Genomic DNA, 25,725 nt, shown 5'->3' on the forward strand with positions numbered 1-25,725 from the left:
ATTAATTGTGTGTGACATTTCCAACAAAGCTTGGAAAGCAAAACACCCACTTAAAAAATGGAATGGGCCTGTGAGTGGGATATATTTTTAAAAAAGACAGTTCTTGGCTGAGCGAATTGGAAGGTATACACTTTTCCAGACAGTAATCCATAGAGCTTCACCAAGTGGGAAGCCTACATTTCCCAAGATTATGGAAAGGCTTGAAAAGGGTTATGGGAGAAATACTGAAGAATGTCATTTAAAAAGGTTTTTGAGAACACAAGAAAATTTATGAGCAAGATCATGAAAATTAGCCCATCTGTGCTTGCTGGGTTTCTAGTAGCTGATTGACACCAGAACTTTGCTTAATCAGTTCTTAAAGGATCTTGATTCAATAGCAACAAAGCCTTTAACAACCCATTCCATACAATCTCCATTCTCTGGTTAATAAAGTACACGCTGTCCTATACTATCACCACTCTGTGTCGGCTGGCCCTTGTCTCTCTGCTGTGCTTAAAATATTGATAATGGCTAACTTTGTCAACTTCTTTTAGGATTTGAAAAACTGTGGATAAAATTGGTTTGGATAAAAAAATGTTTGTGGTGTAACAAATGATACCATTAGGGAACAAGGTAATTACCCAGAATATCAGAAGGGATGGACTGTTTTATTTGAACAAAAGACTATGCAGTGTGAGGTTGTGACTTCTACTCTACTCTTCCTTACTGTAGAACAAATGGAGCAATAGAATGGAAAGGTCAAAGCCTCACACCTACTCAACTATCTACAAGTATGGTTATTGAACTGTTATTATCACTCTCTGCAGGTGCTGTATTTATGGATGAACTGGCCAGCATGTGGTATTGGTAAAGATTTCCAAACTATTATTATTATTATTATTATTATTATTATTATTATTATTATTATTATTATTATATTATAAATAAAAAATACACAGGTCACTGTAATCATTAATAAATGTAATTTAACTGCAAATAAAGTATTTTTTTGATTTATTATTATGATTTGAACACATTTACAGTGGTCCTACTGAAGTAGTTTGATGCTTTTTATAATATTAGGTAACTTGTTTTTATGGTTCAACAACTGTGTTTCATTTTAAGCAGTGATTTATGGAGAGACTGCTTTCAAAGGAAGCTGGTTCCTTCATCAAAATTTCACAGCTGGACCCCTGTGGTATTAGGTACATTCTGGTTCCAATATTTCCACAGAGTTTTGGAATGAAATAGCAAATTCTGTGAATTACTTTGCTTTTTGTTAATTTCCGGCACATATCTGAACCTGTCAAACCTTTCACAGGTTTTACTTTCACACAAAGAAGACAGTTGATAAAAAGGAATTCAGAAAATAATAACAGTAATAGGAGGTTATAACATTGAAACTTCTGGGTATACATATCATTAAGATTTACAACATAATTATATTAGATTGCACTAGTCTATAGTAGCTGTTGAATGCTTAATAACCAATTAACCTACTAACTACATAATTTGTATTCAATATATATTGCATTTGTTCAGAAACATACAGCACTGAATGAATGTAATTTTTTGCAGTTGGTATCAGGCTTTATCAAATAAACTTCTATACTGTAATTCTAATAATTAGGTGTCTAACAGGCATTTACAGTAAACACATGTGAGAAGAGCAAAACTTTTTTTTTTGTGATATATTTAAGGAATGTTGCCAATAGTATTTGATATCAGAAGCATGCCCTTGGTCCACAGAGTTGAAAATGTATCTTCTAATAGTGTTTTGCCTTTGCCACAGCTTGTCTGCTCAAACTCCCCCAGTACACAGTGCAGAGTAAAAACAAAATCTGAAAAAAATAAAAAGCACAAACAATAACAATTTATTTTACTACAATAACTGTATTTAATCAACTTTTTATGTCTGTCACTCCCCACCCTGCACACACACACACACACACACACACACACACACACACACACTTACTTCTTATTTGGATTTAACAAAATCAATTTACATAATTTGCAGGTAAGGTTTTTCAGTAATTTTAGCTTCCTTCATTTAATGATAAAGAGAATAAAAAAGTTAAAAACGAATAAATAAACATCAAGTCAATAAAGAAATATTTTGTATTCTTAAAGGACAATATTTAATAAATGAATAGTAATATGTCACTGTGGTTCAATGGGAGGCAAGCATATCTCCATGATGCATCAGGTTTAGGTCAAAGACAGATGTATTCTAGTGTCTAGGTAATACCCACAAAACTGCCAGGAATGGAACTGCTCTGCCCGGTTTCTCTCATACGTTCTAGGCCATAAACTGCATCCTACTTAGCAAGCTCTGCCAAGCCAGGCTCTTGTCTATCAAAGGTCTCGGGTGATGGGAAAAAATGAGTGTTTCCTGTGGAAGCCGCAGCTGTTTTCCTAAGAGTGCAGATGCCTGGAATTCTCCCTGCCTTCCGCTTCTGACTACCTGTTCTGGCAACAGGTCCCCCCCGAAGGGTAGGGATACAGCAGACACACAGTTGCTGTCTTTTCTTTATTCCAAATATTTCATCCAGGGAAAAGGTAATGTATTCCTTTGCAAATGTGGCTGAATAACCGGTGTCATGCAAAGTAGGCTTTCCTTTAGTAGGCATGCCTTTATTTGTATTTTTGATTTACAGAGGTAGGCTGTGAACTGGCATTAGTCACTTACAATAGGACATTGAGGTTAAGCGACCTGCTCAGGGTCACACAGTGAGCGAGTCAGTGGCAGAGGTGGGATTTGAACCGATGACCGTCAGTGGCAGAGGTGGGATTTTAAACGGTGACCTTCTGGTTACAAACCCATGGACCACACTGCCTCCTACTGGACCAGACTGCCTCCTAATATATAAATACACTGTATGTATTCATTGATTTGTTTGATATGACTTCTAACATTTATATTGCAGCACCTATTGTCATTGTATTTGATGTACAAAATTCCTAAACCACGTTAAATACCAATGCTAGCGCCATTTTTTTTTTATTTTAATGGAGGTGAGGGATACTCTGCCACTCAGCAGCTCAGGGCCTTTCAGGAAGAAACCACAACAATTATCACTTGTGACCAGTGCTGGATTTGAACCAAGGCCTTAACCAAAGCTTGAGAGGGTACTGAACTATCATGCAGAGAATGCAGCACCACCAGAGCCCCTACACCTAATTCTCAAATTTGGATGTTGCCTATTCAAATATATCAGTGTTAAGATAAACAGATCTGAAATAACATTGGAATGTTCCCTGCTGCTTGAGGTATTTTGACTCCAAGTCCTAAGTGGCGCTGGGATTTCTCTTATTGAAGGTTTGCAAACTAACTGCAATTCTGAACAGCAGTTTCTTTAACCTAACAGTATTTTCCTTACTAAAAAAAAAAACCCCTCTAAAAGGAGTTATCTGTATTTATACTGCTGTAATATAAGTTAGCAATCTATATTCAGAAATTTGTGGAATAATGCTGTTTTTCCACCACTAGGAGCCTTTGCTGAATCTGCCAGGTGTAGAAAACCTAAATACCAGATGGTTTTGCAAACCTGTGCATGTTTCTGCAAGGCAGCAAGCAGCTATGTTCTATACATAGAGAAGGACAACGTATTTATGAAGAAATTACTACAAGGAATCATTATGAAATAACTTCTGGCCTGGGCATTTCACAAATTGCCTGCTGACTTTGGGCCAAACTCTTAAGTTAAGTGTAAGTTAAGTACATAATACATATATGGATTTTAATGATTTGTTTAAAATAAATAAGTATTATATATTTCATTAAATATTTTCTATAGTCATGTTGTAAAAAAAAAAAATGTAAACACATTTTTAAATATATGCCTATTTTCTGAATCTGGACTTCCTGTGTAGTTTTTATAATGAGATGAGTGACTGAGTGCGTGAACGACGCTTTACAGGTAGACAGGTCACATGAGTTTAATGGAATGATGAAGTTTGTTCAATGCCAGGCAGTTAGGATCCCGAGGCACTAACCCAGGTAAAGGCAAATATAGGGAAAATGATCATTATCAAATAATAGAATCATTGCAAAAAAACATCAAAAGAAAGTCATGGAAAATGTAATAAATAAATACATAAACATTTGAAGCACAGTTTATTCTGGGATCTCTTATTGTAATTGTAAAGGGCTAGCTTTACTTTTGGTACTTTTATGTTTCACAAAACACAAGATGGGATATAATATAATATTTAGGTTTTACTTAATAGCCCTCAATATCTCAGCTAATCGATATGAGGAATATATTATTATATATTTGTTTTCATGCAAAGTTAATTATTCCACCCAGTCAGAGCCCAGAACTCATGTACAAGCAGATCCCCATTATCACAGATCAGCAGTATTTGTGTTACCCAACAGAAGCAAGAACCTGACTGGAACCTCAGACTGGCTTCTCAACTACTTGCTTTATTTGAATGCCTCTCCTGGCTTCATAGATCAGTTTATACAACTTGTACTGTATTATAGCAGATACAGAAGATCTTCAGAAGATGTTTCCACGTTATATTGAAATGTATTAAACATCATACATGATTGTGAAAGACAGAATTATTTTTGGTGATAAATCTCCCTCCTGACCAGTGAGGGCGCTGTGTAAAGGGAACAGAGTGCCTTAGACTGGATGGCCAGACAATTAATTCCCATGGTTAGACGGAAGTCGGCCATCTAGAAAGCGGGCGAAGCTACGGTACACTAAATCATCGACCCGGAAGAGAAACAATGTGGCAGCCGCGAACTGGAGGAGCGCTTGCACTCGTTAACCAAGGGGTCATGATTGATCGTACAAAAGGGGACATAGCGAAGTTATCTGTTCCTTTTGAATGGTTAATGCTGAACCGGAAGGAAAACCTGTACTGTTATCGTGAGTGTTTTTTTTTTGTTTTGTTTTTGTCGTGTCTAAAGAATTGCTTGTTTGTTGTTATTAGACAGCTAACATGATCCGGAGCTGTCGCCAAAGGCCAGCACTTACCCGGACAACACTGCACCATTGTTCACAATTATTATTTGCACAAGGAGCACTATAGCACTCACTGTGGACTTGTGATTTGTGTTACGTGTGGGTGTTCAAAGATCAACCCGGGGATTAAATGGAGTAATACACAGCACTGTACTGCCTGTTCCCATTATTATTTACTGTGTTTTTGTCATCAGACTTTGGAATATAAAAATAAAACACCATTGCACCTGGATTATCGTGGTCTGTCTGTTTATTAATCACCGCCGCACTCCTGCACCTGCACACTGCTAACCACTTTGCCACAATTATTCATTCCTAAATATGAACTGTAGCACTCTGCAATAAATACAAGGTAAAGGGTTAAAAGTATTTTGGATAGCCAGTCATACAGCTGCCTTCATGACTGAAATCTAAACAAGTCGAAATACTTGCTGTCAGCTTGTGATATATTACTTGTAATGGGATGTTTCCAAACCCATTCTTCCATATGGCTGCCTGCACGTTAGGTAACACAAAATACCTACAGTGCAACTGGCTTAAAGCACAAAACATCTGTGTCCCATTCCTTAACTATTACTTACAAAGTAGCCTCCCACAAGCATAGATGGTTCATTCATGGACACCCCTCATTGCAGGATGAAATTAGGGAGTTTCAACGCTAATTTGATCATGAGCCCAGGTTTATGGGAAACAGGAGCATGTTCTTTTTCTTCCGTTTTCACTGGTACTGCTGCAGATTTATTGCCATGTTTAACATGGCCTTCATTCGCTTTTTGATACCTATTTGTTTCATGTGTGTAAGGAACACTTTAGTTTTCTCTTTTTTTATCACAAAGGTGTTCGGTATATGATATTTGCTATGCCTATTACAGGTACATGACTCCTAACTATTTTAGCTATATTATCATACACCAGCTGACAATAACTCTATGATGCAACGTGAGTCATAAAGTGAAAATGTAACTACAACTATTACAGTTGCAGACCAAAGTATTGGCACCTGTGACAGGACAGAGGCCCTGCACAAGCAACCTGTTTGTTCTGTGGCTGCCTTTGCACTGCCACATGTTATTTAAATGGTTACACTGTTTAATTGATAAATTGCTGTATTAGTTAATTGAAAAATTTTGGAGTGTGGCCAGGTGGGAATTGAATGATTAAAGTCAATTTCCCCTGGCCACACCTTATAAAAATACAAGGACATGTTTGTTTGAGAGAGCACATGGAGAGAGAAGGGCTGCGAGCAGCAGGTTGTGCTTGCTACCCTGCAACGGGATAGCTATAGCTTGGGTGCCAGCTTGTTTATTTGAAGAGCTGTGTAGGGTTTTTGTTTAACCCTTTTGTTTATTCCTGTGTTTGCTTTGTTTTGTTTATATAATAAAGTGCACCAAGGCACTTTAAAGACCAGTCTTGACCGCCCGCCACTATGCCAGAACACCCTACACTTATTATACAATAATTCAAGGTAACAGATTGAGGACAAGCAAAATTAATTTGAAGACCTAATAGAAAGTACATGGGTTACAGTTTTGTGACTTATTAAGATTAAAAAACGTCTTAATTGTCATGTGAGCAGCATGAAGAAGGACAGCTTACGTAAACACGTGTTGCCATGTTTAATACTGATTATGGGGGAAATTACTACTTGTGTTTGAATGTAGTGCTTTAGAAAGGTATCAGACAAACTGTGTTTTGCCATTTCAAAAAATATAATTGGTACATTTCAAGTATTTTTGAATTTGCTGTGGTAATCCACAACCATGCTTTGCAAATTTGCATTACAGAGCTACCCTTGTATTCTCTCCTGTACATTTAAGTCAATTTGAGATAAACTAAGCTATTTCAACAGCAACCATTAAAGATGTGCCCTTATACAATATATTATCAGGGCTTCTGATTTCTGGTTTTAACCGATAAAACCCCATAAAACACTGGATAGCCAGTAAACACTGGAAAACACCGGAAAAACAGTGGAAATTGTTAATTAATTTACATTGACTTTACCCTTTTCTCATTAAAAAATAAAACCTACTAAAAAAATAATAAATACATTTCCCAGTGCTGCCCGGCAATGTCCTGCCTTCCTGTCTTGTATCTATCATTGATTTGTTCTGTATACTTTAAACCCACCCCAACTAATGAGTGACAGCACATCCCCACATTTCTATTGGAGAATCGGCTTGCGACATTTAAATGAGATTACAATCAGGAATGGAGGCTTGAGGATTTAAAACAGAATTGTGGCGAAATGTACAAAAATGCCAACACACAAAAACCCCAGAAGAATGTGCACGTGACAATAGGGATTTCGTTGTGGAAGACAGCAAAAGAAAGAAGGCACAACTTAAGTGTGCAAGTACTGTGGAGTTACTGCTATACATAGACTGACAGAAAAAAATGCTCAAACATTTTGGAAAGTAACCAAAAACACTAATTTCACACAGTATATCAAAAATGAAAGCCCCGGAAAAATAAACAAAAAACTATTTACATTAAACTGAAAAGAGCTAAAAATAAGCACTGAAAAATACAATTAATAGAAACTGAAAAACAGAAGCCCTATCTATAATGCAGTGTATGTCCCCAAAGCAAAGGGGCAGTGTTTCCTCTTTACACACACTATAGATCTGCAACCATGTTTTTGCTAAAGTTTATCTAGGACTGAAGTAATTGTATTTTGTATCTTGCTCTTAATTGTACTGTAATTTTTTATATGTATTTTTTGTATACAACTGAAAGTCACCCTGGGTAAGGGCGTCTGCTAAGTAATTAATTAATTTAATTTAATTAATTAATTAATAATAATAATAATAATAATAATAAGAATATAATAATAATAATAATAATAATAATAATAATAATAATAATAAAAAAAAAAAAAGGAACTACAAATAGTTAAACTAAGATAAAACCATGATATTATAAATTTGATTCTACAAGGTCTCTATAAGATTTAGCCAGTGTTCCATATAGAGAGATAAATATATTAGATATATATATATATTATTATATATAATATATATCTAGATATATATATATATATATAAAAACAGGGCAAATTCTAAATGCTTGATTCCCAATTAAAAATATAAAAATATAATTGGTTATTTTTTTCTCTCCCCTTGTCTTTTTGTCATGCTTGTACTCGTTCTGGGTAAGTTCTGCTGCTCAGATATCGAGATTTATGTCTTTTGCTGTCTACAGCAGTGTTAGGGTGGTGGAAACCTGCAGAGAAACTGACACAGCTGCCCTGCACCAGAAAGAATAGAAGGAACATTGCTAGAAAACATAAACACAATATAACTAGATCTGGGTATTCTTTGCACGTGGTAATCAAAAATCAAAAAGACATTTTCTTCTGTTTTTCCACTTTCAATAGTACACTCTTATATGTGTTTAACTGAATTTGAAATACCTCTACCCTATATATGTGCACCCTAATTCTAGAGCGATCATAAGAAACCTTTCAGCTCTATTGGCTATGTCTGCTTCTGTGCTATACTAACGAACAAAATACTGTAGATTCCAAAATATGATATATTATTTTTTTATCACTACAAGATGTAACCCCCTCTTGTGGTCACATGTGTATATGAAACAAGATTTTACATAAATTCATGGTGGGGCGAAAAAAAAGGTTTAGACCCACTCCTGGCATGAAACATGCCAACTCTCACATGCCAACTTTGCTAAGCGAGCGGTTAAAAGGGGCAGGGTGACCTCTTTCAAAAACAGCAGCAAATATGAATAGGAAGAGGACATTTCTACCTTGGTTTGATTTGTGTACTTCTAATGTCAAAAGCAGATTGCTCTGTTATAATTAATCAAGGCTGAATGGTCTAATATCACATCTGTATATTTACGGAAAGAGTAAACTGTGTGTGACAAGAACCATACAAACAGGCTCTGAGGCACATACAAGCAAATCAAATGGAGCTTAAAGGTGTAGTTTATGATTTAAATACGGCTTTGATATGTTGCTGCATACATAATACATTGTTTATTTATTTTGCACACCATTTAAACAACTGCAAGCAACTGCAAGCAACTCCAAAACTCTTTAAAATGTGCTGAATTGCACCAGAGTGACTTACTCTTTCTCATTCTTTTTTCTTTCCAGATTTCTGAATCTCAATTCATGGCAATGCATGGAGCTTGAGTTGAATACATTTAACTTTAATGTTAAACTGCTTAAAATAAATTCTCTTTAACCATATGAAGAGACATCCAGTATGTTGTCTCAAAATCCTGTATTTTAGAATTACTGACCAAGGTGGCATTAAAATCAAGATAAGCGTGTTACTATTAGTCAGGTCTATCAAGTCGTACCTTTACTAAAGTACAGTAAAAACGCTTGATGTGACTCTGCCATGTTATCTATTTTCAGCTAAGAATTAACAAGACACAAAGGGGGGGTCATGCCTCATTATTATGAGGGAGACTGTGAATCTACCAGTTTAAAATACATTGTGTTTCTGCTGCTGTCAAACAGGGTGGCTTCCCCATTGTAGGAGAATGGAGACCTTGAAAATTTGGCAGCAGTGACAACACCATGTCCAAAAAACAGATGAAAAAATAAATCTAGGGGAGCACATCTGCCTCACAAAATCAAACTTTGCACTTTGATGGTGCAATCAGGAAAGCCAAAGTCATAAGACCTTTGTCTCCCTGGACTTTCTGTAAATCAGTTCAATGGGATTCCAAAGAGAACAGGGAAGATGTATTGGTCCCGAGGGGCCTGTAAGCTGGCCATCTTTCCTCTCCTCAGCCTTCTTAGCAAGCCCAAGTCTTAATGCTCTAACATCCTCTTCAGAACTGAGGCAGCAGATTTTTAGGCCTTACCCAGAAGGACTCCCCACTGTGGGAAGATGTAAAAAAGGCCAAAAAACAACACCACGAGGACCAAGAAGACATTCTATTTTATCAGGTGACCGGGTAAATGTCGAAAACAGCAAAACATAATGTCAAATTTCTTTCAAAGATAAAGTTTTCAAATGTTTGCCGATCATAATACAGTTCACAGAGCAAACACCACCCAGATTATTGATATTTAGTATGCAAGTGTATTTACTTGTGCATTAGAAAACAGGTAGCTTTTCTTCTAGTTCACATCTACCAATTCTACAGTGGATAACATTTTGGACCCTGATGTATATACAGTACAAGAAAACAACACAGTAGAATCCATTGCCATATACTAATACACAATTACTCTAGTAGTTACAATATAGGAAAAATAAATGTTGGTAGTTATCCAGTTGTTAGAATGCTATTACATGGTTATGTATGCTCTGCAATATTTTTTACATGAAGTAATTACATGAAAACAGCATGGCAAATGTCATATATTTCAATAATTATTTAGCATTTTTGTATAACCACTACACCAGTACGAATGATAATTAAGGTGGTATTTTTTTCACGGTTATCAAAGATTTCACAATTTCCGTAAAATTTTGTTCCCCGTGAAAATTCAAATTTCTGAATAAATTGTGTAAATATACATATTTTTATCACTTAAAAATAAATACAGCAAACATTTGCCTTGTTGAAGCACAACCTGCTACACTGTTAAGGAACCTGGTAGCCAATTTAGTTTGCTTCTGGTAAATGATTAAACACAATGCATAGAACTACACACAATACAACAGATAGAAAATATTTCTGCTAAATATCACTCTGCCTAGTAGAAGAAAAATAAAATAGAAGAATAGAAAAAATAAATTAAAATTTTTGTTGCCATATTTAATGTTTGCCATTCGAGAGGTACCATGGGATTTTCACCATTCGAGTTGTTATACTGGAGACCTCCCAGGAGATTATTAGATATTGCGAAGGAGGCATGAGAATGAGTATTATTGTAAGAAACATATGTGGCTGGCTCAAGAGACTCAGTAAAAAATCCTATAATTGAGCTGTGATAATCAGGTTCTTCAGACTGGGGACAGGGTATTAGTTTTGGTACCTACAGTGGAAAGCATGTTCCTGGCCACCTGGTACAGACCTTATGAAGTAATTAAACGGGTCATTGAAGTAAATTATAAGGGGCGGCAACGAGGAAGAAGGAAACCAGAGTAGATTTATAAAGTGAGGGGAGGCGTTAGTAACCATGGAAACATCTCCTGCTGACAATAACCAAACCAAACCTACTGTCAAAATAGCTGACAACCCTTCGACAGACACAAGCAGGAAGTGCGGGAACTTATATGTAAGAATAGGAATGTGTTTCCAGTCTCACAGGGAAAACAGAGGTAATTAAACATGATATCATAACTGAGCTTAAAAAAAAATCTTGAATTAGGGGTCATTGAAGAATCTCATAGTGAATGATCTAGCCCAACTGTGCTGGTGTCAAAACCTGATGGTTCTCTGTGGTTCTGTAATGACTACTGAAAGCTAAACACTATATCAAAGTTGAATGCCTAGCTGGGACTACACAATATCTCACCACTCTAGATCTCACTAAAGGTTATTGGTAGGTTCCCCTCACTGATCAAACCAAGAAAAGACAGCCTTTTCCACACCAGAGAGGTTATTTAAGTACATGGTCTTACCATTTGGGTTGCATGGGGCCCCAACCCCATGCCAGTGAATGATGAATAGACTACTGAGACCTCATAAGGCATACACTGCTCCCTACCTTGACGATATGGTGATACATAGTGCTGACTGGGACACACATCTCCTTAAGGTACAGGCAGTATGAGATTATATCCAAGTTGCAGGGTTAACTGCTAATCTTGCGAAATTTCTGATGGGTTAGAGAAGGCCAAGTATTTGTGATACACTATTGGGCGGGTGTAATTAAACCACAAGTCAGTAACTGGAAGCTATGCAAAAGAGGCCTCGACCTATAAATAAAAAAACAAGTAAGGGCTTTCCTAACGTGATATTGTAGGTAGTTCATCACTTTGTCTCAATTGCTGTGCCTCTTACGGACTTAACTAGAGCCAGAGGACCCATTATGGTGAAGAATTATAGGCTTTGGTCTCTCAAATGTTATTTGTTAGGAAGACATTTTCAATTAATCACTGATCCCACCCCCCTCGATTGGACGTTTCAAAAGAGAAAGAAAAATGCTAGAGAAACCAGATCATTTTTAAGCCTACAGGTGTTTCATTTTCCGTTTAATACAGGGCCGGAGCTCGATGGAGTAATGCAGATGCTCTGCCTCGTGTTCACTGTTTTTTCTCCATGTCGCTCGCCCCATTCGGTCTGAGCTGGGAGGGGGAGTGGGAGGGTGTGTGATAAAGTAAGGGTAAAAGATAATGTATAGTTCAGTAAAGGGTAGTCTTAATCGGTTAAACAAGGAGAACAGGATTATGTTTCCCAGAATGTCTCTGTGAACAGAGAAAATCCATGTAGGAGAAACAAAGAGTTTTCTAATGAGACACACATGTCTATAGCCAGGCAAGCAGATATATAAAGACTGTTGTAACAATGGAGGGGATATCTGTGTGAAGGCTGGAACCTGTGTATAGACCTTTTCACTACTGCCAGGGTTTGAAATATTTGAAATATCTATTGAATGCATGTCTTCGTTATTCATTGTAACATTATTTTGTTAAATCTGATTGATAGCTAAGCATTATTTACAAGTTTAGTTAGCCGTCCTGTACGAAGTTACGTTTCGATTTGTTTATTTTGTTTATTTTGAGTACAGCTAACCGTCTGCATAGGGGTGCCAATAAAAATAAACATACAGGCACAGTCCTGTTTAAACATAGTTGCTGTTGTCCAGAGTGCTGTTTCCATGAAAGACAGTGTCAAAGGTCCCGGAAAAAGTCATGAATCAGAACACGCTATCTCACAATATAAACTAACTGTCAAAAGTTTTAGATCACCCCCATTTTCCAGTTTTGATTGAAATTTAAGCAATTCAAGTCCAGTGAATAACCTGAAATGGTACAAAGGTAAGCGGTAAACTGCCAGAGGTTAAAAAAAAAGTTTAGGTTACCAAAAACTGAAAAGTAATGTACATTTCAGAGTTATACAAAAAGGCCTTTGTCAGGGAACAAGTAATGAGTTAACAACTTACAGCTGTTCTGCAGCAGTGGAAGTAAATTAAGCCTTGAAAGTTGATGCTAACAATTCCTACAGGTGTCCCAACTTTTGTTGATTACTTACAAACCCTCAGTCTGTATAAAAGCAGTGTTGGAACAGACTGTGTTACTACACCCTCTTAAGCATTATTTGGACAGTATTGTACTGCAGGAAGTAGTATATTGCTATCATAATGGTGAGAAAAAGGCAATTAACAAAGGAAGGCAGACAGACCATTATAACCCCTAAAAGTGTAGGTCTTTAGAGAAATTGCAAAGAAAGCCAAGGTGTCAGTGAGTATAGTTTCCTACACCATCGAAAGGCACTTGGAAACTGGAGGAAACTCTGACAGGAAGAGGTCTGGCAGACCCAAAGCCACAACAGAATCAGAAGACAAGTTTCTGAGAGTTAACAACTTACGTGATAGGCGGCTCACAGGATAACAGCTTCAAGCACAGCTTAACACTGGTCGAAGTAAGCAAGTCTCAGTTTCAACTGTGAAGAGAAGACTTCGAGCTGCAGGTTTGACAGGTCGAGTAGCAGTAAGAAAGCCATTGCTAAGATGGCAAAATAAGAAAAAGAGGCTTGCCTGGGCCATGAAGCACCGCCAGTGGACTACTGAAGACTGGAAGATGGTCTTATGGACCGATGAATCAAGATTTGAAATCTTCGGTTCATCATGCAGGGTTTTTGTATGCCGTCGAGCAGGCGAAAGGATGGTTCCTCGGTGTGTGACACCAACTGTCAAATATGGAGGAGGAAGCGTGATGGTCTGGGGCTCTTTTGCTGGATCCAGAGTCTGCGACTTGCACAGAGTGAGTGGCACCCTGAACCAAAATGGCTACCACAGCATTTTGCAGCGCCATGCAACACCCTGTGGTATACGCCTAGTTGGTCAGGGGTTCATCCTACAGCAAGATAATGACCCAAAACATACCTCCAGGCTTTGTCAGAACTACCTTAGAAGAAAAGAACAAGATGGTAGGCTTCAAATCATGGAATGGCCAGCATAGTCTCCAGACTTAAACCCCATTGAGCTGGTTTGGGATGAACTGGACAGAAGGGTCAAAGCAAAGCAACCTACAAGTGCAACACATTTGTGGGAACTTCTGCAACAGTGTTGGGAAGAACTTTCCGAACAGTATTTGATTTCCATTGTAGAAAGAATGCCACAAGTGTGTTCAGCTGTTATATCTGCAAAAGGTGGCTACTTTGATGAGTCAAAAATTTAGATTTAGAATTTAGATACACATACACATTTTTGCTAAAAAGAGCCAAAGTGTGGGAAAGTGTGTTTGAAAACAAACAGTGGAGGTACTTACAGGCATTGGACTTCATGGCAACTACAATCATTTCTTTCTATTGAAATCTATTAACGTGATTGTGATGTCATTCACCACATACTGTAATTGATAATGTAATGATCTACTATTCATTTCTATTTAAACCTTCAGGCAGTTTATTTATCCATTTATTTTCTTTTAGTCTTCTACATTTTACATTGTCTAATTAAATATTTTCTAAAACTACGAATTGTAGATCATTCATGTTATGCTCGTTCTTTGTAAAGTGCTGAACCACTGGTTCATTTACTTCTGTATTTCTTAAGTTTGATGGGTGATCCTGTATGCGTTTGTATAATGTTGTAGCTGTCTCTCCTACATATTTAATTTTATTACATTTTTGGCAAAATATACCATAAACAAGGTTGCTAGGTTGCATGAGGAATTTTTTTAAGATTGAGTGTGTTTTTCTCTATTTGTAATTTCAATTTTATCTTTACAAATATATGTATATGCATACCTTACATGTGCTCTTACAGGTTTTAATGTCCTGCAATGCATCTACAATCTGTTTAGGTCTACTATGTACCAAAATGTCGTTAAATTTGCATCTCTTCTAAAAGTCACAATCAGTGCTTTCGGAAATATTTTTTTTCAATTTTCTTTGAATTATGAAGTATATGTATATGCTTCCAAACTATTTTTGAAATGTTGGGTAATAATTTAGAATATGTAATTATTAATGATACTCTTTTAACCTTCGTTTTCCTTTTGTTATATTCAAGTAGTTAATTTCTATTGAGTTTGTCAACGTTTCTCAATTCTTTATATCCTCTTTTTTAAGATTCATTTTTATTTATTTTCTTATTTTTTATAGTCATTTTCATCAGATCAGATTCTTTTTATCCTTATACTCAGTCCTTTTTGTATGGCTAGGATATGAAGATGACATATGTAGGTACTGATGCTTATTAGTAAGTTTTCAGTAAAGATCTATTTTAATAAATCCTTGATCAAGTTTAACCAAGGTATCTAAGAATTCAATTTCATAGCATTCAGAGCATCCTCTCTATGTGTCCATATTCTGAAAATGTCATCCACGTATCTCATGCATTCTAAAGGTTTCTTGGATACTTTACCCAGCAACACGTCCTCTCATGTACTCATATAGCTTGCAAAATGCTTGCCTAACTTTGAGCCTATTGTTGTGCCATCATTCTGCTTGAAACGTTTATTTGCAAATGTAAAATAACTTTCCTAAAACTACCTTGATCATATTTAATATCTCTTCTGTAGGTATTATGTTCTTATATTTTCTGTTATCCAGCATCTCTTTGCATGCCTCTAAAGTTTCATTCTTAGGAACACTGGGGTGCAGGGATTTTACATTCATGCAAAATAAAATAGCATTCTCTGCAAATTTATTTTTTTAATCTGTTAATCCAATTCAGAAAATGTTTTGTATCTTTAACAGTGCTAGGTAAGCTTTCAATATGTGGCTGCAGCTGCCTCTCAGCTATTTCTGCAATAACATATGTTTGGTTATCAATTGTGCTAACAATCATTAGCACCATCTGTTTATCTTTGTGTGTTTTTGGGTTACCTCTAACCAAACCTGTTCTTGGATTTTGAGGGTTACATGTAATGTTTTAATAATTTCGATATAAATCAATTGTATACAATCTAGCTGCTAACATTCTCACTTATTTTTATTATGATATTAATGCTATTAGTTTGTACTTCTTCATATGCATTCATATTTTGCAATTTAGTCCCTAGTGCTTTCATATAATCAACTTTCATTACTACCACCCAAGAGCCTATATCTGCTGCTCTTATAATGATATCATCATCCTCTGTTAATTCTTTTAGAGCTTCTTCATTTTCAGTTATATTAAGTTTACCTTTACTTTTTCAGCCTGTTATTATTTAATTTCTAACTACCTCTATGTACAGATCTAACCATTTATCTCTTCCATCTGGAGGAGTCCAATACCATTGGATGTGTGTGTTTCTCATAAAAGTTTTCTGCTAACCTTATTTGTCTTTTCCATTCTTTTAACTCTATTATTAAGTTATCATTATTTATGTGTCTTTTTGCTGGAACAAACTTCAGTCCCACCCCTAGTAATGCTTTCTGTGAGACTGTTAATATTTTATCAGATAAATTAAATATTGTTAAATATTGTCTCCAATATATACAGTGCCTATAGGAAGTCTACACCCCCTTTCAGAATTTTCACCTGTTGTTGCTTTATAGCCTGGATTTTACATAATTATATATATATAATATATATATATATATATATATATATATATATGTTTTTTTTTTTTTTTTTTTTTTAATTTTACCTCCACATCCTACCCTACAACTTCCAAGTGAAAAAAATATTCTAGAAATTTGCAGAAATTTAATTAAAAATAAAAACTGAAATAACTTGTTTGGATAAGTGTCCACCCCCCTTGTAATAGCAATCCTAAATTAGTTCAGATGTAACCAATTGTCTTCAAATTCACAAACCAAGTTAAGTGGCCTCCACCTGTGTTAACTTGTAGGGATTCACATGATTTCAGGATAAATTCAGCAGTTCCTGTAGGTTCCCTCTGCTGGGTAGTGCATTTCAAAGCAAAGACTCAACCATGAGCACCAAGGCGCTTTCAAAAGAACTCCGTGACAAAGTTGTTGAAAGGCACAGATCAGGGGATGGGTATGAACAAATATCAAAGGCCTTGAATATCCCTTGGAGCACAGTCAAGACAATTATTAAGAAGTGGAGGGTGTATGGCACCAACAAGACCCTGCCAAGATCAGGCCGTCCCTCTAAATGATGACCGAGCAAGAAGGAGACTGATCAGAAAGGCCAATGGCAACTTTGCAAGAGCCACAAGCTTTTATGGCCAAGACTGGTTATCACTCCACAAATCTGGCCTTATGGTAGGGTGGCAAGAAGGAAGCCATTACTCAAGAAAGCCCACCTTGAATCCTGTTTTAAGTATGCCAAAAAACACTCAGGAGATTCTGTAGCCATGTGATCTGACGAAACTAAAATGGAACTTTTTGGTCTAAATGCAAAGCGTTATGTTTGGCGCAAACCCAACACAGCGCATCACCCAAAGAACACCATCCCTACTGTGAAGCACGGTGCTGGCAGCATCATGTTATGGGGATGTTTCTCATCGGCAGGGACTGGGACACTTGTCAGGATAGAAGAGAAAATGAATGGAGCAAAGTACAGAGAAGTCCTTGAGGAAAACCTGCTGCCCTCTGCAAGAAAGCTGAAACTGGGACGGAAGTTCACCTTTTATCATGACGACTCAAAGCACACAGCCAAAGCTACACTGGAGTGGCTAAGGAACAAAAAGGCAAATGTCCTTGAGTGATTCAGTCAAAGCCCCAACCTAAATCCAATCAAAAATTGGTGGCATGACTTGAAGACTGCTGTCCATCAATGCTCCCCAAGGAACCTGACAGAGCTTGAACAGTTTTATAAAGAAGAATGGTGAAATATTGCCAAATCTAGGTGTGCAAAGTTGGTAGACCTATCCCAACAGACTCACAGCTGTAACTGCTGCCAAAGGTGCTTCCACCAAGTATTAACTCAGGGGGGTGGAGATTTATCCAGTTATGATTTTTCAGTTGTGTATTTTTAATATCTAATTTATTTCTCAATAAAAACTTTTTCTCCTTAACAGTGTGGAGTATGGTGTGTAGATAAGTGGAAAAAAATCCTCATTTACATGCATGAAACTCTAAGGCACTGATACAATAAAATATAAAACAAGTTCAAGGGGGTGTAGACTTTCTATAGGCACTTATATATATATATATATATATATATATATATATATATATATATATATATATATATATATATATTTGCATTGCATGATTTATGTACAAAAGCCAGAAGGGGATATATAGTAAGCAAAATTGAACTGTGTGATATACATACAATTAATTATACAACTACTGTACTAGTCCTGTATTCCAAAAAAAAACCCAAAAAACAAAAAAAACAACAGCCTCCGGATAACTGACACCTATACGTGTTCATTTCAAAGTGAATTCATATAAAATGTACTGAATATACGCTCCTCTCCTAATAAACATAGATTGAACATTTTCATTCCCCAATCTGAGTAATACTGTATGTAGGTGGTTAGCGGAGTGTTTCCCAGGAAAAAACGACATAACACTTTTAAAATTTCTCAGTTTGGGGGAAAAGAGAGATTTCCTCTCAATCCCTCAGAGCATTGCTCTTTTTTTGTTGAAATGATGTCATTTCTTAAAAAGTTTTCCAGACCTTATTATTCCATAACCTCCTCCTGTGATCTGTATAACTCTGTCCTTCCAGCCAGTGCCACAGAGTATTACCAGCCACCTGAAATGTCCTGCCAGTAATGTAATTCTACCTTTTCGTGACCTCTAAATACCTCACAGTGCCACTGTATGGGCTCCAAGTCAAGACTTAAGTAAGATTTGAAGTGATGTACTTTGTCTTTCACTCAGTCCTTACTGATATTTTGTCACATATGCTATAATCTAACTGTTTTACTCTAGTTTGTTAGAGCCAGGATGCCGGGAATGGCATATGAGGAAGTTTTTTTAAAAACTGCTTATTCCCATGTGACTATTGACAACCTTGATCCTAACATGTCAGTAGCAAGAGAAACTGACCAATTCTGGATTTCGTGGAAAAGTAAACTTGCACAACAAATACATGTTTCCTCCCTTTCAAATGAGCCAGATTAGTATTTGATAATCATTCTCCCATTATCTCATACAAACAGAAAAAGAATCATTGATTCTTATCTGACATGTACATTTCCAGAATTCCATCCCAGTCATAGGCACAGACAGGTCAGACTGGGTCACCATCAGCTGCACAATAGCACAATTCCAGCCACAGTAGATGATGTCATCATAACACAAAAATGGTCACAATGGTCACAGATAATTTGTCACCTCAGACAATGCCCTCACAAGAACTACATCGTAACACAGCTTGGTGAACACTGTGGGCTGAAAGTAGAAGTTCAAAGCACCAACAAAGACGATGAGGCAGGTGTATTTTTATTAGCTCTCCTCTTAAATTGCTATGATTTCATTTGTGAGTCGCCGCCAATAGCCATTACTGGGAACCAGCCGTTAATTACTGTGGGACATGCAATGTCTGAAGCATTTAACCACTCTGTGTTCCTGCAGCCTTCAAACAGTCTAGCAAACCCAAGCGTTACATCATTAAAGTGAAATTACAACGCCCCTATAGCATGTGTTCCATGTGTGCCATTTAAAACAATAAGGAGAGACCACTTGGTTATAAATTCACAGGTCACTGCTGGCACTTTACTAGGGAAAAGTGCTGCACAATAATAAATTGCAATAAGCACTTTAAGGGTGCCATATATCACAGAAATCTTTTTTAAATGTTTTGGCACGCAGTTTTTCATTTGACTTGCTTTTTACTATGAGTGCCATTAAATTTATTTTTTCCTAGTTTAAGCCACTGTTAATCGATTGGCTCGACTTCAAAACACTTTTCTTCAGTGATTCAAACAATCTTGACCATTTATATCTAGCAGCTTGACTATATATCATTAGTTTTCCTACATTTATTTTGGAACTTTAATTTCCTCCAGCTTGTTTGGCAGGATTAAAGTTACAATTTTGAAAACAACCTCTTGGACAAAAATAATCATGTCTCCATTTACACCTTAAAATGTTGCCAATTGTGTATATGGTATGTACCATGTGATATATATATTTTAGGACTCCAGGCCGAAATACGAGCCTATCTGAAGAAGAAGATCCGCTTTTGTACATTTTAAATATAAATAATAAATAAATTGGATGGTTTGATAATTTTATTTAAAAGCATAGGTCTGCAATGTATTTATTAGGTTACTGCATTAACATTTTTATTTGATTTTGTATTATATATATTTTTTTTTTATTTCTAAATAGTTTGACACAATTGGGGTTACACTGGAGAATAAATTTAAGTCTTGCTTTTACATGAAAGACAAAAACTAAATATGCATGCTCTATGGGTACAATTGTACAGAGTTGTTTTATTTTTATAGTTTTACGTAAGATTTATAATTGTGTTTAAATTGCGGATGCACATTAAATAAATAAAAAAAAAAAATTGTGCTTAAAAGCATAGGCCAGGGGTGGCCAACCCTGCTCCTGGAGAGCCGTAGGGTCTTCTGTTTTTAATTCCACGAGTTCTCAGTTACTTAAGTGAACCAATTAGTTTGTTAGTTGGTCAACACTAAAAAAAAAATCCAGGTCTGTAAGTATTGATGATTTAAAGATAACTGGAAAGCCTGCAGCATTCTTGATATCCAGGACCAGGTTTGGCCACCCCTGAAATAGACATTTAATGTAATTATTACTGCATTAACATTTTTTATTTTAATTTTTTTCAAAGTAGCCTAGTTTGACACATTTGGGGCTATCCCAAAAGCAATTCAAACTCAGAAGTTCAAAGTATTTTCACTTTAACATGAAGGGATGGTCGAATCGCCTTCGGGTAAAGCACATTTTCTGCATTGTGATGGGGTCTTTCACAAGACACTTTCCCAACAAAAGGGTCTAGGATTATATAATATATAGATATATAATTAATCCTATATAGTATATATATTATATAATCTATATACTATACATTCGTTAACCAATCAATGTTAGTATTACAAAAGACACGGACTGCTGACAAATTTAATACTGTTTAATTCACAGTTTTAAAAAATCCCCATACAGTACACCCTGGCTATAACGAACCTGTTGGGGTCCAAGCCTTTTGTTCGTCATATTGAGCGGTTTGTTATAGCGAAAGGGCAATCAAAATTAATGATAGACTGTTGGAGTAAATTAATGAGATGAGATTGTGAATAAAAGTTTAATTACATGTACCTGTTCATCTCAAGTACGCAGTATTCTGCCTTTGATTTATCCTATTTGTTAAAGAATTAAAAAGCAGAACAAAAAAGCAAAAATCCTGAATTTAAGCTAAACTTTTATTCAAAATCAGTCTGACATGAATCGTTTCAAAGTGCACCAAATCTTAATCCCCAAACTGACCAAAGCAAGAATCCCAAACTGGTCTTTTATTCCAAATCAACACGACATGACAAGTTCATCAGATCCCTAATTTTTTTTTTTCTTAAATCATTATAGTGAAGGGTGTTATAGCAAGGGTGTCGTTCGTCATGATCTTCTTTTCTTTTTAGAGACACTGATTGTCTGTTTCCAGTTTAAATTTGCAAAAAAAAATCATGTATAATTAATGGTAAATGTACCTCTTTAGACCATAGGAACAGACATCAGTTTGCAATTGTTTGCACATGTACCAAAATCTGACAGTGTAGCACTTTCAATGTGACAAAGTACCACTTTCTGACACTACATTGATCAAGTTTTGGTACTCGTATCACCATTTTCCACTTTCTAACACTACAATAGTAGCAGATACACATAACAAGACAAAGAGACAGACGTGTTCTTTTTGAATGTTTAAGGTTTTATTTTAAGTCTGTAGAAGTCAGCCCCAGTTAATGTTCCACTGATTGCTAAAACTATGATTTAACAACACTGTTGCTTTTATTGTAAATAAATCCTGTAAAATTTATACCAAAAAAATGACCACCTGAAACTGCAGATGTCCACGGCCATAATAAAAGGCCAGGCAATTCCAAACTCACATGCAAATCTCATCAGCCCCTTAGTTAACAGCATAAGTTTCTAATTCATTCCAGATGTTTTCTCAAAGCCAGGATGGCAGGGAAGGAAGAGAATAATGAGGGGGTAGGCTGCAAGCTACAGCTTCTCTGCATTGCCAGAAACAGAGAGCAATTTTACGGTCAATTGGTCCAAGCATCTGGAGCTATACATCACATCACAAGCTGTTGATAATGTAGCCAGCTCACACACTGGCTCAAGGAACTCAGTAATGACTTGCTGTCACACCTAAACACAAAACAACTTAATCAATGAAACTCTGCAACTAAGACATTTCTTTCAAAAGGGCACATATCCCTAAAGGGTGGCTGTCAACAATGTTAAGAATCAAGACTGTTCCATATCCTTTAGAAAGTAAGGCAGCATCTATTAGAAATATCCACAACTGAATAACTGGCCTAAACTTTGTACAGCTCTTGATCTGCCATCCCAATGCCATTACAAAAGATAAATAGGGGATTGTCAACTCTACACTTCCAATACCAAAGTATACTTTTAATGTTGGACAGACCACCACTGTACTATTGTAACTGTGCATGCATTACATTGTTGCAATTCTTCTTTTGGAATATGAGAAACATTTACATAAAAGAAAAATAAACAGTAATTTGGTGGGAATGCAATTTTATGATATTATTACACAGCTAGGCTTGCAATATTATTTCCACTTGAATTCTATTGAAGTTCATAATTTATTACACCGTATTAACATATCTATTACAACTCTTGTTCATAAAAAAAAGTCAATGGAGTTTTTCTAGAGAATGTATAACACTCTGCAAGTTCTATTGGAATGAAGACAAAACAAAACTGTGGTTTCAATATTTACCTTGCATACTTGTTTTCCTTTAATAACTTGCTAAAAACCACTGACATAATTTTAAAATTGTGATTTGAAAATGTTATTTATATTTCCAAGAGAATGCATTTAGTAATAAACACCTACCTCAGTGGGTACGGCTAAGGAAGCCAAGAACATTTTCACATAGCCAAATCGATGGAATGCAAGAAATGTAACACACCGGACTGACTCCCAGATAGCAGCATCAGATCTGCAGTGAAAAATGCAACACATCATTAAAGAGCTGTCCTGCATTGATTTACTACAATTGCAGCCATCTCAGGAGCACATATTATCACCAAAGCACTGTATGAATACAATAATAATAATAATAATAATAATAATAATAATAATAATAATTAAAAGGTAGGCCTACACTGTGGTTTCTTGAATCAAGCACATGTAAAGTGTATCTATTATTTGATAATAGCCCAATGTATATTTAGGGACATTTTCATAAAGCATGTTTACCTGCTAGACGCCTAAATCCCGTGGTTATTTTTAGTCAATTATTTCGAAGGCATGTTTATCTCTACACACGCTTAAATTTTAGATGGGTCTCACCAAAATACAATCGAATTAGTTAAACAAGTGTAGGGCTGGTTGAAGTTGTGTTTTAAGCTCTTTCTGTCAGATGTATGTGTGTAAATACAGTACTTTACTACTAGTTTAATAATTTCTTCAAATGTATTATAAATACACACACACAGTAGTGGTTTGCAGAAGTATTCACCCCCCTGCACAGTTTTCACATTTTGTTGAATTACAAATAATGTGTGCACAGTTTTTCAAACAAACTTTTTTTTTTTTTTATTGAAAGCTGTAGTGGTTAAACTGAACTCTGTTATATGAGGAGGTTAAATGTCAGCAAAACTTGCAAAGAAAATGTACAAAATGAAATTTTGGTTGCATAAGTTTTCAGCCCCTGAAGTCAGTACTTGGTAAAAGCACATTTTGCAGCAATTACTGCTATGAGTCTTTTTGGATCGGTCTCTACTAGCTTTGCACAGTACGATGGTAAAATTTTTGCCCATACTTCATGGGAAAATTGCTCCAGTTCTGATAAGTTTGTTGGGGATTGTCGATGGACTGCAATCTTCAAGTCTTGCCATAAATTTTCAATTGGATTCAAGTCAGGACCTTGACTGGGCCACTCAAGAACATCAATTCTCTTCTTGTTCAACCACTCCAGTGTGGTTCTGGCTTTGTGCTTCGGGTCATTGTCCTGCTGAAATGTGAATTTACTCCCCAGTTTCAGACTCTTGGCTCACTCAAACAGGTTTTCCTCAAGGATTCACCTGTAATTTGCACCATCCATTCTCTCCTCTATCCTGACAAGCTTCCCAGTCCCTGCTGAAGACAAGCATCCCCATAACATGATGCTGCCACCACCATACTTGACAGTTGGGATGGTGTTGACTAGGTGATGTGCAGTGATGTGCAAAAAAATGTGAAAACTTTGTTTGCGGGGGGGTGAATACTTCTGTAAACCACTGTGTGTGTATATATATATATATATATATATATATATATATATATAATATATATATATATATATATATATATACACACACACACACACACACACACACACACACACACACACACACACACACACACACACACACGGTATTTTTTATATAATTCTTATTTTTATATCAACAGTTCTATCATTACAAACATTACTCACACGACAACCAGCCCAGGTTATGAGTTAAGGGTCCTCTTTGTGCAGACAATGGGACTGCAGCCAATCGCAGACATGAACTTGCAGGACAGCCCCCATGGTGAATGGTGGACTATGTGAGATAATAGGTGGTGGGACGAGATGCATGCTTGTGATTACAGTATGGTAAGATATTTCAGCCTGGCATTTTTGCAGTGAGTGGGAATTGTCTTTTACACCACTGGTTAATCCACCAGTGTGCAGTTGCAATTGGTTACACTTGACTGCAAGCCTAGCTGACAGACGTGCACTCAGCTAAAAGAGTGCTTAAATCGGTGTTTGAACACTGGTGGAAGTTTTTAATCCCGCTTCACCACTGCAACCCCCGGCAACCCGGGAAACGGAGGCTGAAACACATGTCCTCCGAAACATGTTCCTGCCAGACTGTCATTTTTCACACTGCAGATCCACAGCGAAGCCATCAGACCTATAGTGCCGGAGGACAACACAGATCTGAATGGCTCCACTACAGACCCACAGGCGCCCTATCAGCCACAGGGGTCGCTGGTGCACGGTGAACCATGGATTGCTCTGCTGACCTAAACCCTCACTGACCTGCTCAGCCAATTGTGCGCCACCCCTGGGAACCACTAGTCACTGTTGGCAATGACATAGCCTGGATTTGAACCTGCGATCTCCAGGTTATCCAGTAAAGAGCACCTTTAAGGATGCGCCACTCAGTAGCACCAAGGCCTTAGTGTTTAATATGTAAAGTGGATCAATGGCATGTTTAAACTGAGTTTTGGCTAATATATAAGTCTACTGAACATTTATACTGGTACTGTGTTTTTTAAAGATTACCATAAATGTACTAACCAAAGACAATTGGTGATTTGAAGTTCATAAGCAAATAAACAAGCCTTGCCTTTGGTCTATCAGGAATCCGAGGCATGTCAGTGTCAGTGTAATGTAGCCAGTCCTCAGGAGCAGTGTTATCTGTGATAATATCTTTTTAATAAAGCAAAACATTGTTTAAGAATTCAGTCAAAACAAGTATAACAACCTAACAATTTGAAACACTGACAAAAGGGGTTTCTTTGTTTTTTTTTTTTTTAAACACTGGAACCAATCTCTAAAAGTGAATAAATGAGCAGTGCTTGTTCTAAATTTGCCAGGTCTGACCCATG

The 25,725-nt window shown here is 36.5% G+C and overlaps 1 protein-coding gene across 2 annotated transcripts in view; it reads right to left on the reverse strand.

The window, feature by feature from the left end:
- Positions 1–953: 953 nt before the first annotated feature.
- The window catches only part of LOC121313585 (alkylglycerol monooxygenase-like), a 76,530-nt gene continuing 51,758 nt past the window's right edge, over positions 954–25,725 (reverse strand). The window contains exons 11-13 of one of the 2 annotated variants that reach the window (XM_041246275.1): positions 25,464–25,546; positions 22,978–23,083; positions 954–1,820 (exon numbers count right to left, since the gene is read on the reverse strand). In XM_041246275.1, coding sequence (XP_041102209.1) covers positions 1,746–1,820; positions 22,978–23,083; positions 25,464–25,546 — 264 coding nt within the window. In that variant the 3' untranslated portion in view covers positions 954–1,745. Of the gene's footprint in view, positions 1,821–21,832; positions 22,260–22,977; positions 23,084–25,463; positions 25,547–25,725 lie in introns of those variants that run through there. The other variant, XM_041246276.1, reaches the window with a different exon arrangement.

This window comes from Polyodon spathula, chromosome 3, assembly GCF_017654505.1.
Source record: "Polyodon spathula isolate WHYD16114869_AA chromosome 3, ASM1765450v1, whole genome shotgun sequence".
NCBI lineage: Eukaryota > Metazoa > Chordata > Actinopteri > Acipenseriformes > Polyodontidae > Polyodon > Polyodon spathula.